The 18,453-nt window shown below is 33.5% G+C and overlaps 1 protein-coding gene across 5 annotated transcripts in view; it reads right to left on the bottom strand.

The window, feature by feature from the left end:
- Nucleotides 1-1,235: 1,235 nt before the first annotated feature.
- Nucleotides 1,236-18,453, bottom strand: part of prkcea (protein kinase C, epsilon a) — a 148,642-nt gene continuing 131,424 nt past the window's right edge. For 4 of the 5 annotated variants that reach the window (XM_056469770.1, XM_056469769.1, XM_056469768.1 and 1 more), the window contains exons 13-15: nt 14,459-14,647; nt 11,632-11,778; nt 1,236-3,357 (exon numbers count right to left, since the gene is read on the bottom strand). In XM_056469770.1, coding sequence (XP_056325745.1) covers nt 3,211-3,357; nt 11,632-11,778; nt 14,459-14,647 — 483 coding nt within the window. In that variant the 3' untranslated portion in view covers nt 1,236-3,210. Of the gene's footprint in view, nt 3,358-11,631; nt 11,779-14,252; nt 14,363-14,458; nt 14,648-18,453 lie in introns of those variants that run through there. The other variant, XM_056469771.1, reaches the window with a different exon arrangement.

The following is an 18,453-nucleotide window of genomic DNA, read 5'->3' as shown; positions in this document are numbered from 1 at the left end:
GGTGCCATGTGCACTGATGGACACCCTTATGCTCGAACATGGTGTTTGTTATGGACAAACTGTGGTTAGCACAGAAGTTCAATAACAGAACACCACTCGGGTTCAGGTCAGGGAGGCCGTTCCTCCCAAACACGCCTCTCCAGGTATCACTGTTAATACCCACGTGGGCGTTGAAGTCCCCCTGTAGAACAATGGAGTCTTCAGTCTGAGCACGTTCCAGCACCCCTCCCAAGGACTCCAAGAATCCCGGGTACTCTGCACTGGTGTTTGGCCCGTAGGCACAGACCACAGTGAGAGACCTATCCATGACCCTAAGGCGCAGGGAGGGTCTCCCTCTCATTCACCATGGAAAAATCCACTACATGGTGGCTAAGTTGGGGAGCTATAAGCGAGCCCACACCAGCCGACCACCTCACACTGTGGATAACTCCAGAGTAGAAGAAAGTCCAGCCCTTATCAAGAAGTTGAGTTCTAGAGCCCCAGCTGTGCATGAAGGTGAGCCCAACTATCTCTAGTTGGTACGGTTCCACCTCCCGCACAAGCTCGGGCTCCTTCCCTCCCAGTGAGGTGACATTCCATGTCCCAAGAGCCAGTTTCTGTGCCCAACGATCGGGTTGTCTTGGTCCTAACCTTCGACCACCACCCGTTTCACAATGCACCGGCCCCTTACGACTCCCCCTATAGGTGGTGGGCCCGCAGGTGGATGCTCCCAAGTCGCTCCTTTGGGCTTAGCCCGGCCGGGTTCCATGGGAAAAAAACCCAGCCACCAGCCGCTCGCATATGAGCCTCAACCCCAGGCCTGGCTCCAGGGTGGGGCCCCGGCTGCACCATACCACGTCACGGTCCTCGATGTAACGGAGTTCATAAGGGGTTTTTGAAGACTTTACACATTTATTTTAACTGCAAGTTGCAAATGCATAAATCGTCTAAATGAGAATTTTGTCATTGTTTTGGAACATAATAGTTTATAGATAAACATAAACCTAATAAAACCATATCAAAAGCTAAAACAAAATTTAGTCCACATGACTTTACAAGCTCTTTTGCCTTTTTTTCATTTCACTGAAATTGTGAGAACATTTTCTCAGAGGTTTACACTTACTTAAATACAGTAAGTGTGACACTTTTAATATAGCCAAAACTCTCCTCATCATTGATTTTAGCAAGTCAATGTTCTGTTTCCTCTGTATATGTGTGTGCACAATACTCTTGCGACACATCAGCAAAACACATCATTTTTCATACATCTTAGGGTTTAATAGGTTAAACAAAACATTCACATCCTGTAGATGACAGTACATTTGGCACATAGTAAAATGCTTACAATGAGATAACTCTTAGTGTATCCAGAAAAAAGAAATACCTCTGTGCACATGAAGCTTCACCACACAGAAACTAAAGTCCAATACCAGATGTATATAATACAGCACTATCATACATATGAAACATTTATGTATTTTAATACTGTATGCGCAAATATTCAATATTCAGCAAGAGAAATCTTTGCACTTCATTTAAGAGGTAATTCTTAGTTTATTTACTTTGTTTTGACTTTGAAGACAGACCATGGATGTGTCCTACAGTATATATCAAGTTCATTCCTTTACAGTTAAAAAAAAAAAGGAAACGACGGGAGAAAATAAAGCTCAACGAGACGTTTGGCATAATACAGTGAGGGCGACAGACAGGAAGGTGCCTGCGAGAGAAAAGGCTTCAAGATGATCATTGACCTAGCTACCATAATCAACCCACAGACACGGTTAAAAAAAAAAAGCAGTGGAACAACTAAAAAACGTTAGACAGAAAAAAAATCCTCAAATCACTAAAGCAAAAGTCATCACATTCCAGAAGGTTTTAATTAGTACGCCTGAAATGTACCCTTTTCGTTTAGTCCACCTCTTCCTTTAAAGTCTTTCACATTGCACAAATCAATAATTCAACTACAAGAGGGGTTCACAAAAGAGAAGGCTGAAGTAAAGCACAAGAAGACGCGTCGACACAAAAAAAGGGAAGCGTAGCTACATGTATATCGAATAAATTAAAAGCTCACGCATGTTTTCCACTACATTCCACAGCTTATGTACTTTCAGCAAACTATATACAAGAGAACGGCAGAGAGGAGCATGAAACCGAGAGCGAGAAAGCCTTTGGTGAAGCTCTAACCTATAAAACACACACAAAAAAGAAGGAAATAATAATAATAATAATAATAATAATATGAGGGGAGAAATGTGTTCAGGGTATTGCACATAGATACATATATATAAAAAAAATAATCATAAAATCTTTCCGTAAACTGATGCTACTCAATAACGACACGTTTCGCAAGACCATGCAAACAACTGCCTACCCTAAGAAGCGTTCACAGGCTTTTTGGAGCAAATACTATGTACATGTTCTGTACAAAATGACCTGACAGCAACGAGTGCTCATCTTTCTTCGCCACAGCTACACCTTTTTTTGTGCATAGCGGCAGCACACGGCAAAAACACACACGCACTTTACACACTCGAGCGCAAATGAAAAGCCGTTGCGAAACAACATGAAAACAAACGTAGAGCTTCAGGAGGGCAAGGGCCTCTCGCTCTCATTCATGCAAACACATGCACACACACATGTCATGCACACACACACACACACCTACTCAGGCCGACACAACCCATATACAGCAGGTTACCATTCCTAATGAACTCTCATAACACTGTGATGGAATATATTTATATATATTTATATATATATATATACTACAAATGTCTCTGTATATCTTATAAAATTGCTCCCAAAATGTCACCTGAATACACAAGAAGGCATTTGAATGCACAGCACATGTCTTATTGTCACGTATGCAGGGTGGATTCTTCCTCAAGGGCACACAACCTTTCATTTAAAAGTATCCGAAATGGTACAATCATTGGTATCGTCGAATTTTGGTTTAAGGTAGCGCGTTCAGACCCTTCTTTCTTGGGCTCTGGAGAACATTCGTTTTATTTCTGATTGGTTGTTGAAATCCATTATTATTATTATTTTTTTGAGATATAAAGGAGACTAAAGGAACACAAACAGCAGTAAAAGAGAACTGAATCACAAGGGACTGGCTTTTTCTGATCTGGTCTGGTCCGATGAGTGTGTATTCATGTATTGCAATGCGTCGAGTGTTTTTTTGTGGGTGTGTTTGACATATATTTGAGCTGATAGACGCTAGGTCTGGGTTTAAGACAAAGCCTCTTCTCCGAAGTACGAGAAGCCCTTGAATTCCTCCTGGTTGATCTGTTTGATGATGGCGTCGTCTACTGGTGTGAGAACAGGGTCCTCGCGAGTAAAGTCCTGGTCGAAGTTATTCACATCACGCTTGGTTTTCTAAAGCAAAGAGAGACAGAGAGATATGTGGTTATATGAAGGTTTTCTGAGGTTTAACTTTGTCGTCATTTACTCGCCTTCTCGTCATTTCAGGCGTTTGCTCATCTTCAAAGTAAAAATGAGTATAAAATCTGAGTGACCTTTTGGTCCTCCATTTCAGCCTGACATTTGATATTAATCTCATTGGTTTTTGAGAATTTAACGCGTACATTCAAGTTTCCATTTACCATATATGACCCTGGACCAAATGTCTTATGTCGTTTCTTTTTGGTAATAGCAATTACACATTATAGATTTTTATTTTATGCCAAAAATCATTAGGATATAAAGGTTGTGCTCCATGGTTATTTATTCTTCTAAATTTCCCACTGTCAATATATCAAAACTACATTTTTGATTAGTGATTCGCTATGCTAATTTGGAGATATTAAGGTGATTTTCTCAATATTTATGAAATTGTCAATTAGTTGTATTTTGGCCAAATATTGTCCGATACATCAATGGGAAGCTTATTTATTCAGTTTTAACCCTTATGTGCTGTTGGGGATGTTTTCATCCCCTCTGAGGGATTTTAAGTCTTAATTTAACCGTACTTTTTCTGTTTCAGCTAGCAGAATGATTTGCGGTGACAATCTGATTTTTACATATATTTTGAGAAATGCTTTGAAATTTTGAAAAAACTTCAGGATGAAAACATCCACTGAATTAAACCACTGTAAACTACTGTTTCACATGTTTTTGCATAAATCTGTTAATCAACCTCAGTCCTGATCAAAACTACTAAATTGCTTGGAAAATTACAGGATTTTAACTCTTTAATTGCCGCATTCATTTTCATGGTTGGTGAAAAACACACACAAAAATGATTTGTTTTCAATATAAAAAGTAATTGTGGACTGGATTTTTTCTACCTTTTATAAAAAAGTCTTGGAAATGTGAAACAACATTGCCTTTGATGCATTATTTTGATTGATTTTTATTTTGCCTCTCTAATTTACTGTTGTTGGCTGTTTTTGCCCCATTGACTTCCATTATAACCACATTTTTTTTATTACAAAACCATGACAGCATATAATCATGCATTTTTGATTGTTGGTGGTTTACCCTGTTGGGAAGAGGTCAAATTTGTAAGTTTTACTGCTGATCATCAGTTGGCACCAAAAAGGTTCCTGGATTTTATATGGAGTATAACAGCAAATCAAAGTGTATGCATGTGTATGTGAGTGTGTGAGAGTGACCTTTGTGCACTTACATTGATGTGTCTGAGAAAATCAAAATATGCATCTCAGCTCTCAGAGCTACATGGAGTAAACAAAAACAAAGATTGTGTATTTATGCACCATCAAATGTGGTTATAATGGAAGTCAATGGGGCAAAAACAGCCACCAACAGTAAGTTAGAGAGAAAAAATAAAAATCTAACAATGCAACAAAGCCAATGCTGTTACTAATTCACATGTCCAAGACTTATCTTACTGTGCTACTAGCTGGTCCCACACAAACATTACAACGTTAAAATCATTGTATATAATCTATACTAAATAGATGTTATATAACTAAAAAGCCAAGGAGTTATCATTACTGTTACTGTAAACTACATCCATCACTAACATTCGATAATTTATTATTTTATGCTGATGCGCTTTTAATGTATAAAATATTTAATGAACTTGCACCACCACCTCTCAAACAATGTGTGATTGTCTGCAAGGACAATATAAGACAAATTAGGTCATCAGTTAGAGGTGATTGTTCAGTTCAACTCAAGAGAACTGCTTTTGAACACTTAGCTTTTTCAGTCAGAGAGATGCAGCAGAAAGATGGAATAAAATACCAGTGCATATTAGAGAGAGTACCACTTTTAATTATTTTAAAATTAAAATAATTTGGCTTTTAATTAAAATAATTAAAGTTTGGCTTAAAGAAAATCAAATATGCAACCACTGATCTGATCTGATTTTGATTGATTATGATGTATTGTATTTATTGAACTGTAAGTGTATATTGTACTATTTTTGTACTTTTTAAAGATTGCCAAACTTGTTACAACTTCCTACCCAGGGACTACAGATGTAAATTAGCTTCATAGCTAACTCTGGCACAACATGTCATGTTGTACATTGTCTCTCTATAAATAAATAAATAAATAAATAAAAAATACTGATAAGGTAAAAAACTAATTCAGGCCACAATTAGTTTTTATATTGAAAATACGTCATGTTGTGTGTTTTTTTTCACCATATCAGCGAGATCATTTGTGAACTTGGTAATTAAAGAGTTAATATCCTGTATTTTTTTAAAAAACATTTAGTAGTTTTGATCAGGAATGAGGTAGATTAACAGATTTATCCAGAAAATAAAAATAACACAAGTGTTAAGATGGGTTAATTTTCAGTTTTAAAACTGTATGATGAGTTTTGTGGTCCAAGATACAATATTTAATGTAAATAAGACCTAAATGAAATCTTATTACATATTTTGAAAAGTTTGAATAAAAATCTACTTTAAACATTAGAACAAATCTCACTGGTTTTCATGTGTCAAGGAGGTTCAATGAAATGTCCATCTACCATATTTGATGTGAATGAAAGTGTTCCACTCTGTGTGTCATATAAATAAACAAAAATGAGCATAAAAAGATCAAACAAAATTCACCTTGTTCTTGCTTATCTCTCAAAAACATCACATTAGTTTTCATGTTTTAAGCAGCATTGTCAAGTTTCTTTTGGCCATATTTATGTCAATTAAGGCTTGAATTAAGTCTGCTCATTTATAAAAATACAAATGCTCAACTATAACTGAACAAACAGCAATAATGGTACAAGACATGCTTGAGACTGAAATGCTGAGACATGCTTTACTGGTTGTCAGCGTGTCACACAAGCATGTTCATGTTTCCATATGCAGTATTGGTTCTTATAAAAACTCAATCATACTTCCTTGACTTACAGGAACATACCTCACTTGTTTTTGTAAGCCAAGCAATGTTGAAGTTGAAGTTTTTGTTTTCCATTTGTAATGCAATTAAGAACCTCCACTCTAAGAAATGATGGGTTATTTGAACCCAAATTGGGTAAAATATGGACAAACCCAAACATTGGGATAAATTTGGTCCAATAAATTTTATTTTAAAAAAGTAAAACAAGCAATTGGTTAAGTTCGTATTACACCCAGATAATATAATTCAGGCTTTTTTGAGTATACATGAAATCTTTTATTATATAGTTCAAAAAAGTTTAGAAAAGATATTAAACAAAGCTCACTGGGTTCTCATGCATAAAATACCCATGATTAAATTCTGTTACTATTTTTGATATGAAAATAAAATGAATTAAATCTGTTCATACATGTAAATAAATAAAAAAATCTGAAAAATATAACAAATAGAATCCTATTGTTTCCTACGATGCTTATTAACCTTATTGGTTCTGATGGTTGAGGTAACTTTCAGGTTTCCATTTACTATATTTGAATATGATCTTAATTAAATACATACATTTTTTCATAAAACTAACCACCGTGGTTCATGCAAATGCTGAAACATACTTGACTGAAACTGAAGAACAAACCTTATCGGTTCTCACGCTTCAAGCAGGAACATTAAATATTACAATTGGCCGTGAACAAAAGTGCTAATTAAATGTTTATCATATAATTTTTTTCACATGAACTATGCTTTATGATTTTTTTTGAGTTTGGGTGTAATGGATTTTTAATACAGGGACATAAATCTGTCAGATTTCATTCACAATACATTCAGTAGAATAAATGAACAAGCATGTTTTGGGTTTGGGTAAACATTAAGGTGAGTAAATGATGACGGAATTGTACATTTTAACGGGAACTTGGCCTATAAGAAGACAACAATAACATTAATAAAAATAATAATAATAATCATCATCATCACCATCATCATAAAAAATATAATAATAATAATAATGACCATCATCATCATCATAAAATAATAATGACCATCATCATCATCATCATAAAATAATAATAATAATAATAATAATAATAATAATAATAATAATAAATAATAATAATAATAATGACCATCATCACTCTCATCCCAATCATCATCATAAAATACTACTAATAACAATAATAATCTTAATAATAATAATAATCTTGACCATCATCATCATCATAATCATCATCATCATCATCACTATCATCATCATAAATAATAATAATAATAATAATATGACCATTATCATCATCATCATCATCACTATCATCATAATAAAATAATAATAAAATAATAACAATGACCATCATCATCATCATTATCATCATCATAAAATAATAATAATGACCATCATCAACATCACCATAAAATAATAATAATGATGACCATCATCATCACTATCATCATCCTAAAATAATAATAATAATAATAATAATAATAATAATAATAATAATAATAATGACCATCATCATCATCATCATCATCATCATCATCATCATCATCATCATCACTATCATAATAAAATAATAATAATGACCATCATCAACATCATCATAAAATAACAATAATGATGACCATCATCATCACTATCATAATCCTAAAATAATAATAATAATAATAATAATAATAATAATAATAATAATAATGACCATCATCATCTCATCATCATCATCATCACTATCATCATAATAAAATAATAATAATGACCATCATCAACGTCATCATAAAATAATAATAATGATGACCATCATCATCACTATCATAATCCTAAAACATAATAATAATAATAATAATAATGACCATCATCATCATCATCACTATCATAATAAAATAATAATAATGACCATCATCAACATCATCATAAAATAATAATAATGATGACCATCATCATCACTATCATAATCCTAAAATAATAATAATAATAATAATAATAATAATAATAATAATAATGACCATCATCATCACTATCATCATAATAAAATAATAATAAAATAATAATAATGACCATCATCATCATTATCATCATCATAAAATAATAATAATGACCATCATCAACATCACCATAAAATAATAATAATGATGACCATCATCATCACTATCATCATCCTAAAAATAATAATAATAATAATAATAATAATAATAAAAATAATAATAATAATAATAATAATAATAATAATAATAATAATAATAATAATAATAATAATAATAATAATAAGTGTGAGTAATGCATAATATTCATATTTTGTCAGTTCTAAGAACCATTGCAGACATTCAGTTAAAAGCCACAGGTGCGTATGTAAATGCAGAGAGGTGCTGGTAAGCCACTGTGGTGACGGAACGCCAGCTCAAAGTTACTCAGAGGGCAAGTGGCGGTCACATTTTCTCTGAACCTTTCTGTGACCTTTCCATCTACAGCACCCATTTGTGTACATATACACACATGCACACACACAACTCTCTCAGCCCTTCCCCCCGCCATGGGAAAGCAGAAGTCAAGAAGTGCCGTTGTGGCATTCGACTTTCAGTCTAGACCACAGAAGCTAAAGACAGGAACATGAGAGATAAAGTCAGCGCATGCGTGCTACATTTAGGCATTTTGTTGAAAAAACAAAACAAAACATTCTGTCCTGTGTCAATATAAGTATTTTGAGATCATAATATTTCATATCTCTACATTAAGCAGATGTTTTTACACAAAGCTACTTGAATTTAAATTTAACATTGATGCATTTGGCAGACAGTTTTAGACAAAGCTTCTTAAATTGCATTGAAGGTACACATTTATTTTGTTCTTGATGTCCCTGGGATTCAAATCCACACTCTTTGCATTGCTATTATTTGAGTAATAGGAAGGCCACGTCAAATAAGTATATTCTATGATTCATAATTCATTTCATATATTCTAAAACTCGAACCAATAACCTTGACATTGCTACTAGGTTGAGTTCAATATCTATGCTTATAATGCTATCATTCGAGTAACAGGAAGGCCATGTGTAATAGTATATTTTGTGATTCATAATCCATGCCATACTGTATATTCTAAAGCAGGGGTCACCAAACTTGTTCCTGGAGGGTCGGTGTCCTGCAGATTTTAGCTCCAACCCTAATCAAACACACCTGAACAAGCTAATCAAGGTCTTACTAGGTATACTTGAAACACCCAGGCAGGTTTTTTGAGGCAAGTTGGAGCTAAACCCTGGAGGGACAAAAGCGTGACTAACATTTCAGAAAATATGACACATTCCTGGCTATTTTGGGATTCGAACCAATAACATTGAGATTGCTACTAGGTTGAGTTCAAAATCTATGCTTACAATGCTATTATTTGAGAAACAAGAAAGCCATGTTTAACAAGTATATTTCATGATTTATAATCCATGATGTATATTATAAAACCTGGCTAATATTCCCTAAAATATAACACATTCTTGCTTTCTTTGGGAACTGAACCAATAACCTTGAAATTGCTACTAGGTTGAGTTCGAAATACTTGCTTACAATACTATTATTTGAGTTACAAGAAGGCCATATCTAACAAGTATATTCTGTGATTTATACTTCATGACATACATTTTAAAACTTGACTAACATTCCAGAAAAAAAATCTTGCTTTCTTTTTGTGAATCGAATCAATAACCTTAAGATTGCTACTAGGTTGAGTTCAAAATCTATGCTTACAATGCTATCATTTGAGTACCAGGAAGGCCATGTGTAACAAGTATATTTCAGGAATAATAATCCATGATATATATTTTAAAACTAGACTAATAGTCCCTAAAATATGATACATTTCATGCTTTCTTCGGGAGTCGAACCAATAACCTTGAAATTGTTACTCGGTTGAGTTCAAAATCTATGCTTCCAATGCTATTATTTGATTGACAAGAAGGCCATGTGTGGCGACGCAGTGGAGCAGTAGGTAGTGCTGTCGCCTCACAGCAAGAAGGTCGCTGGTTCGAGCCTCGGCTGGGTCAGTTGGTGTTTCTGTGTGGAGTTTGCGTGGGTTTCCTCTGGGTGCTCCGGTTTCCCAGTCCAAAGATGGGTGAATTGGGTAGGCTAAATTGTTCGTAGTGTATGTGTGTGAATGAGTGTGTGTGGATGAGTGGGTTGCGGCTGGAAGGGCATCCGCTGCGTAAAATGTGCAGGATAAGTTGGCGGTTCATTCCGCTGTGGCGACCCCGGATTAATAAAGGGACTAAGCCGATAAGAAAATGAATGAATGTAGGCCATGTCTAACAAGTGCATTCTGTGATTTATAATCTATGACATATATTGTAAACCCTGGCTAATATTTCTGAAAATAGGATACATTTCTTGCTTTCTTTGAGAATCAAACCAAAAACCTTGAGATTGATACTTGGTTGAGTTCAAAATCTATGCTTACAATGCTATTATTTGAGTAACAAAAAGGCCATGTCTTACAAGTGCTATGATAAAATCTATGATATATATTATAAAACTAGACTAATATTCCCTAAAATATGACACATTTCATGCTTTTTTTGGGAATCGAACCAATAACCTTGAAATTGTGACTCGGTTGAGTTCAAAATCTATGCTAATAATGCTATTATTTGAGTAACAAGAAGGCCATGTGTAACAAGTATACTTAATGATTAATAATCTATGAAATATATTGTAAACCTTTGCTAATATTTCCGAAAACAGTGATACATTCATTGCTTTCTTTGGGAACCAAACAAATAACCTTGACATTGCTACTAGGTTAAGTTCAAAATATTTGCTTACAATACTATTATTTGAGTAACAAGAAAGCCATGTCTAACAAGTGCTTTCCATGATTTATAATCCATGACATATATTGTAAACCTTGGCTAATATTTCAGAAAATATGATACATTTGTTGCTTTCTTTAAGAATAAAACCAAAAACCTTGAGATTGCTACTCGGTTAAGTTCAAAATCTATGCTTACAATTCTATTATTTGAGTAACAAGAATGCCAGGTCTAACAAGTGCATTTTATAATTTATAATCTATGATATATACTATAAAACTAGACTAATATTCCCTAAAATATGACACATTTCTTGCTTTCTTTGGGGATCGAACCAATAACCTTGAGATTGTTACTCGGTTGAGTTCAAAATGCTTATAATGCTATTATTTGAGTAAAAAGAAGGCCATGTGTAACAAGTATATTTCATGATTTATAATCCATGACATATATTTTAAAACTCGACTAATATTCCAGAAAAAAATAATTCATTCCTTGCTTTCTTTGGGAATCGAACCAATAACTTTGAGATTACGACTAGGTTGAGCTGAAAATCTATGCTTACAATACGAGGTTTAAAGGGAGGCTTGATCCTCCTCTGTTCCAGCTGGACCCAGTCGATCTCTCTGAAGAATGGGTGGACTTTGATGGCCTCTTCCAGCCCCTGGGTCACCACACAGCCCAGACGCTTACTGGGATTCTTCGTCATGAACTGAGGAGAGAGAATATATTTCATATTATACAACTGATACAGAAGGGGTAAATATATGTTAGCGATCAATGTGTAAGGAGCTGTATTTTTTTTCTTTGGAATACTCAACTCAATCACATAGCAATTTATACTGTATTTTGCATAGTTTTAATGTACTTTAATATGTTTATATTAATATGCAAAAATATGAATTCCTTTTTTTTATTAAATGATCCTCTAAACAGGATAAACTAGTGCAAACTGCAGGTAAATGACAGCAAATTGAGTCATAAGGTAAAGTTATTGAGTCATATTCATTTAATGTATTTGTTCAAAAGGTTGATTCGTTTAAGAATGTAGAATGAGTCAAATGTCTCACTTTAGGAATGGATCATTGAATCACTTGTTATCTGTTTGTTTAGGGATGCATGATATATTGGTGGCCATATCGTTATCGCAGATAAAAGCTATTTTTAATGTTATTGTTGTCGATCCGATGTCAAAATTTGGCCGATATCTTTAAGTCGATAGATTACATAATTGTACAGAGCTGCCTGCCTCGTGCATGCATGAGTCGAACTTGTTCAGACTTGTTCATTGCACCATAAAGGAGCTTACCCCACATTGTTTATTCCTTCAAAGTTCATCCTTTCTTTGTGTGGTATTGCTGTGTGGTAATAACTCGGTAAGTAACCATATTCCTTTTTATTGTAGATATTTTCAATTGAGTGTCATTGTGTATTTTGGTTTAAATCATCTCAGAAAAAAATATTACATGTGTAAACATAATAGCAGCAATGCACACGTGCTAAGCAACTGGTCAGGTAATTCAATATGATTATTTGTTATTATCAACGCGTTGCTTGCATGGGTTGTTGATGCAAGATTGTATTTGGTTTGATCAGCATATCTATAATGATTATAACGAGTGCACATGATGACTATCAGCACTCACACACATACAGTAGTGAGCCGACAGAGCGCCGTAAACAGCAGCAGGGGAGACGAGTGCCAGTCACTGAATACAGCATAGGGGTTCTCAACCGTCCACCACATTCTGTCTTTATATTATGCACTGTGTTTGTCATAAAGTCATCCGTGCTCAATGCTCAGGTGTTGTAGGAAAATTTGAGTCAGAGGACAAATCTGACTCCGCTTCGCGTGCACGCATATCACAAAGCGCCTGCAGTTAAAGTTTCAAACTCACAGCGGTTTATCATTAAACTTTTATTGATCATTTTTCCCACAATTGACAGCAAGAACGAACATGGAAGCGCTGTCTGGTTGACAAGCAGCACTTACATGTGTTGAAAAGAATCTAAAACACCAAATGGGAAAATCTAAATGAATACTATCTGCATTTTGCTTTTCACTAGTACGGTGGCTCTGAACTGTCAAAACACCTCTCAAACCACTTTTCCGGACATTACTTATTTGTACATATATGTACATTTCTGTAACACGTTTTATTCAAGAACATTTAAGCTGGTTTCAGTTCTTAATTCTTTCATTTTCATTTTTTTTTTTAAATATATTTATTTACTTGTTGTTAATTAAATGCAGTTTTGTCATTTAACCTATTATTTTTATGCAACAGTCAAGTTGCATGTTAATTTGCTATGCAAAAAAATAGAAATAATTTGTTTTTGGCATGCTAAGTTATGTAAAATTGTGAATATAGGTCTTTATAATCACCTTGAAATTTTGAAATCATTGTTTTTTGTTTAGTTTTTTTTGCTTTGAGCTATTCAGTTCATAAGAGCAGTTCAAACTTTTATGAAGTTTTTAAAAATAATCAGCTGTTTACTGTATAAAAATATAACATTTTAAAAATATTTATATTTATCGGCTAATATATCGGTTATTGGCCTCCAAATCTTAAGGGTTATCTGTTATAAATATCGGCCAAAAAATCCATAGCAGTGCACAATGCAGATTCACTCAAAAACAAAACACAACTGTGTGTTGATCAGACACACATATTAGTTTACTGTGGTTATGGGTAATATTTTAATTGGCAAAAATAACAAAAACAGACAAGATTGTGTGTACAATATGACACAATGTTACCTTATTTATCAAATTATTGTATAAAATCAGTAAAATGTTGATTTGTGTGTTTTTTTTTAACCAATTAATCAAATAAATTGACAGTTCTGGTCAGAACACCACACATAAATCACAAGCCAGACCTCAATAGCATGGTTTCCACTCTAATTTGCAAATTTATCATACAAAATGGAACTCTGCATAAGTAATTTAATTAAACAAAAATCCAATATAATATACAATATAAAATTAAACATGATTTTGGAGGGCAGGTTTTGGAGAAAGTAGTAAGTGGCTAAAACCCTTTCAGCTTATTTTTCTAAAGCTTGTTCCACCAATTCATGATTTATTTTGGAGGAAACATGGAAATAAATCATAGAATATTCTCACTCGACCATCAAATATGCCACAGAATTAGTGTATTTGTAAGACAGGGGTAAATGTACCAGAACAGAGGGATGAATGAGGAACAAAAGGGAGGAAAATGAACAGAGGAGGGTTGAAGAAGGAAAGTGGAGCCAGGTGTATACACCATACAGTGGAGGAGCTCAATGAACTGCAGGAAGAGAAAAGAATGCAAAAAAGAAAATGGGCCAACCACAGACCACATACACAAACAAATGAAAAGATTTCAAGAAATTGGGCCGCTTACAGCTTTCAGGATGCTGACGGCTTCTTTACTGAGCCACACGGGATAAAGGACGTCATCGTGGAGGATGGACTCGAACAGATCGTCCTCATTGTCGGCTTCAAAAGGAGGCTGACCTGCCATCATCTCGTACATCAGAACACCCAGAGCCCACCAATCCACTGATGGGCCGTACTCCAACTCCTGCAGGATCTGGACATAAAGATGCAAGAATAAGGGTCAACATGATGTCCAGCAGCTCTGGTTTTAGCCATTACGGCTTAGTAGTTGTGCTTCAGTTCTAGTGTGGTCAACACTTGGAAATTGTTACAATTGATAGTTTCATGTGTATATGAGTACTGATGATATTTTTGTGGAGTTTTATAAACTAATTTCGAGAGGATCACGTGCTATGAATGATCGCGGCTGGCCCTGCACCACAATCAATGTTAAACTAATGAGGTGAATCCTAGCCTTCAATAAATAGCCTAGTTTGTTTTACTTCCAGTATCTTTGTTTTTAATGAATCCCCGCCCTCCACCCCATCTCCCCCTTTCATCCTTTACTAAGGGGAGCTCTTGAGACTTTTTTGATCTCGAACCCCCTTCTATGCTATACAACCAGGCAAAAGCCCTGGGCTCAAGTATCTCCGAGCTCAGGGTTCTCTCCTGGGACAGAATGCCAAACCTGCAATCAGTATCAAGTAATAGCTAAGTGTAAACTCTTAAACTAAATGTAAAATAAAAACATCAACAGGTCAAATAACAAAAAAAAAAAAAAAAAACATATTCACATATCTAAAAATGTTTATATACAGTGCATTTTGAAAATTAAGATCCATTTTTTGGTGAATATACGTGAACAAACAGATTTATTAAATGGATATATTTATTAAAGGGGTGGTCCACTACAATATCATATTTTAACTTTAGTTGATGTGTAATGTATCTCTATGAACATAAACAACATCTCTGAATGCAATACGCTAAAGTTCAATGCAAAGGGAAACATTGGCTTTACAGAGTTAGCTTAGCAAAGCCTACAGCGAACGAAGTTTGGGGACTACAATAAAATACATCCAGGCTAGTGAGATCACAAAGGCTTCAAGTTACATGCATTCACCACACACATACACCTTGTGCAGTGAAGGGACATGGCCAGAGGCGCTGTAATGTTAGAGCAGAGAAAGCTAAAATGCTGTTCAAAACACTAATATTTTCACAGAGCTTCTTCTGTTTCTGTATTTGTGAGTAAAGAGAGAAGTGCTTGCAATTTAATCATGTTCCAGAAAATTATAAAAAAGATAGCTAGCATTTGACAAAGGACAGCTTCCAGAATTCCTTCCAAGTTCAGTGCTGGATTTGGCTAAAAACTCTGTCAACGTCAAAGCTGTGTATTGTGAGCCACAACCTGTAAGTATTTTTAATAGTTAAAATGAATCTATTACATGCATAGTTTCTTGTGTTAATGGTATGTTGTAGCGAGGACGTAAATGAGGATATAAACAATGTGCTGTTTGGCACTGCTAACAATTTAGCAACAAATTCATATTTATCCATCAAACCCCTGTAAACACCCACAATCTCCATCCAGTGCTGCAGTGTCTCTCTATGCGGCTGTTTTCCCTTTGTTTTACATATTAAATAATGAACTCGCAAAAGATATCTGAACGTTTCATATTACTTACACAGGCTTATTCTGAATATATGTGAAAGACACTTGTCAGATTTTATTTTAGAGAGCAGACGTGAGGTTCAGCTGTGTCCTCTTCATTTTCTGTCTGATTAAGGCACAATCTGATACAGCTAACGGTTTACACAGCGCTAAAGCGTGAATCACAGCACATTATGTTAGCTGACCAATCAGAGCCTCTTGATGGCGGGCATTTCAGATGAACTAGGAAATATTACAGTCGCTTTCAAGTTTGCTGAGTAGCTATATATAATCAAAGTAAGATATGTGAAAAAATAACGTGATTTTCTACAAATGAAGCATGAGCCCACATTGCTTTGGACCTTTTTTAAACATAACCAAACCTTAAAATTACACTGTGGACCACCCCTTTAAAATAACATCTTTAGAAATAATACATTTACATTTATGCTAAATATTGCATAAAAAACTGAATTTGATTATATATTTTGTTTCTATTGATTTTTTTGCACTTTTTAAAAGTTTTAATATTTTATTTTTATTTTTAATATTTTTCCCTATTATATAAATTTGGGCTACTAATTTCTGGACCCCTATCATTAGTTATTTTGTTAAATTAGTTCCAGAATTTGCCTCAGTACTGACTAATTTAATGTATATGCACAAATATATAATATGCAAAAAGCAATATTTGTGGGATTAACCCTAATTTTCAACTACAACTAATAAAAACATTTGGGTCACACTTTATAATAACTACACATTATGAATAATTTATTAAGCATTAGCATCTAGTGAATTCAATATTTGTTTAGCATTAACTCTACATTATTAAGCGTTAGTAAGCAGTTTATAACTGCAGCTACAAATGCTGGATTCTTGACTTATAACCACATTCATAATGTGCTTAATAATTGTTCTTTCATACTTTGTTTCATACTTTGTAAAAAAGGAATTTATATTTTTGCATATTAAAAATAAAAATATTAAAGTACATTAAAACTATGCAAAATACAGTATAAATTGCTATGTGATTGAGTTACTTGCTTTGATTTTTCATTACTAAATTAAGTATTTAATTATTTACATTATTTACATTCAGAATGAATTAGTAAATGATTAATAAACTATTCAAATCAACATGTATTTATTATTATTCAGTCATATATTAATAGGTAATTCGCATGTTAATAAATGCTTTATTAACTCAACTTCATGCAGTTTTGTGACTTAATAAAGTGAGGACTATTTATGCTTTATCAATCCCTTATAAATGACAATTAAAGGCTCAGTATAAATAATATCAAATGAAGTATCAAATGAACAATAATCTTTACAGTAATTTTACTTTTTAGATAAAATTGCAAAGTTTAACATTGCCGAATAACAGGAGTGTCAAAATATAACATCAACTTGGATAAAACAACAACAATATAATAATTTAACAATATAATATGATGCAATGTTTAAACTGTACAGTAATTTTATTTTAGATAAGGTTGCAAAGATTTGGCTTTTCATTTGATACAGTTTCATTTGTGTATTTTTTTAAAGGAATAGGAATAAATAAAGTCATTTATTTTATTTTTTCCTGTTTAGAATATAACTGAGCCTTTAATTGTCATTTATAAGGGATTTATAAAGCATAAATAGTCCTCACTTTAGATTAGGTCACAAAACTGGATTCAAGTTGTGTTAATAAAGCATTTATTAACATACAAATTAACTATTAGTATAAGCCTGAATAATAAGAACTATAAATGTTTATTTGAATAGTTTATTAAGCATTTATTAACTCATTCTGAATGATCTTAAAAAAACAAACTATGCTTAAATAACTGGTTTGTAAATAATGCAGTAATTAATTTAGTAATGAAAAAAATAATCATTAACAAAGTATGAAAGTACAATTATTAAGCACATTATAAATGTGGTTGTAATAGAAGAGTACAGCATCTGTAGCTGCAGTTATGAACTGCTTACTAACGTTTAATAATGTAGAGTTAATGCTTAACAAATAATGATCTCACCGTTTGCTAATAATACGTCAAGCATAAGATGAGTTAAGTCATGTTTGGTTGATGTGTTAAATAGTCCTATAAATACCAATAAACTCAATGGCACAAAACTTCCTAAATCATAACTGATTTAAATACTGTTCTCCCATAATCTTTGCATGTGAAACGGAAACTACTACAGATTCATATGCAGTAAGCCACAAAAATAATGTTTTTTTTTTCACTGTGTAGCTTTACTTTGGTGTAATAACACTATTTTCAAAAAATTAAAACATCTTTTACTCTAACCATTTGTCCTTTTCTGAAAATAGAAATGATAATAATGATAATAATAACAATTGTTATATC

The sequence above is a fragment of the Danio aesculapii genome, chromosome 12, assembly GCF_903798145.1.
Source record: "Danio aesculapii chromosome 12, fDanAes4.1, whole genome shotgun sequence".
Classification (NCBI taxonomy): Eukaryota; Metazoa; Chordata; class Actinopteri; order Cypriniformes; family Danionidae; genus Danio; species Danio aesculapii.
The sequence above is the reverse complement of the archived record's forward strand: the minus strand, read 5'-3'. Positions and strand labels throughout refer to the sequence as shown.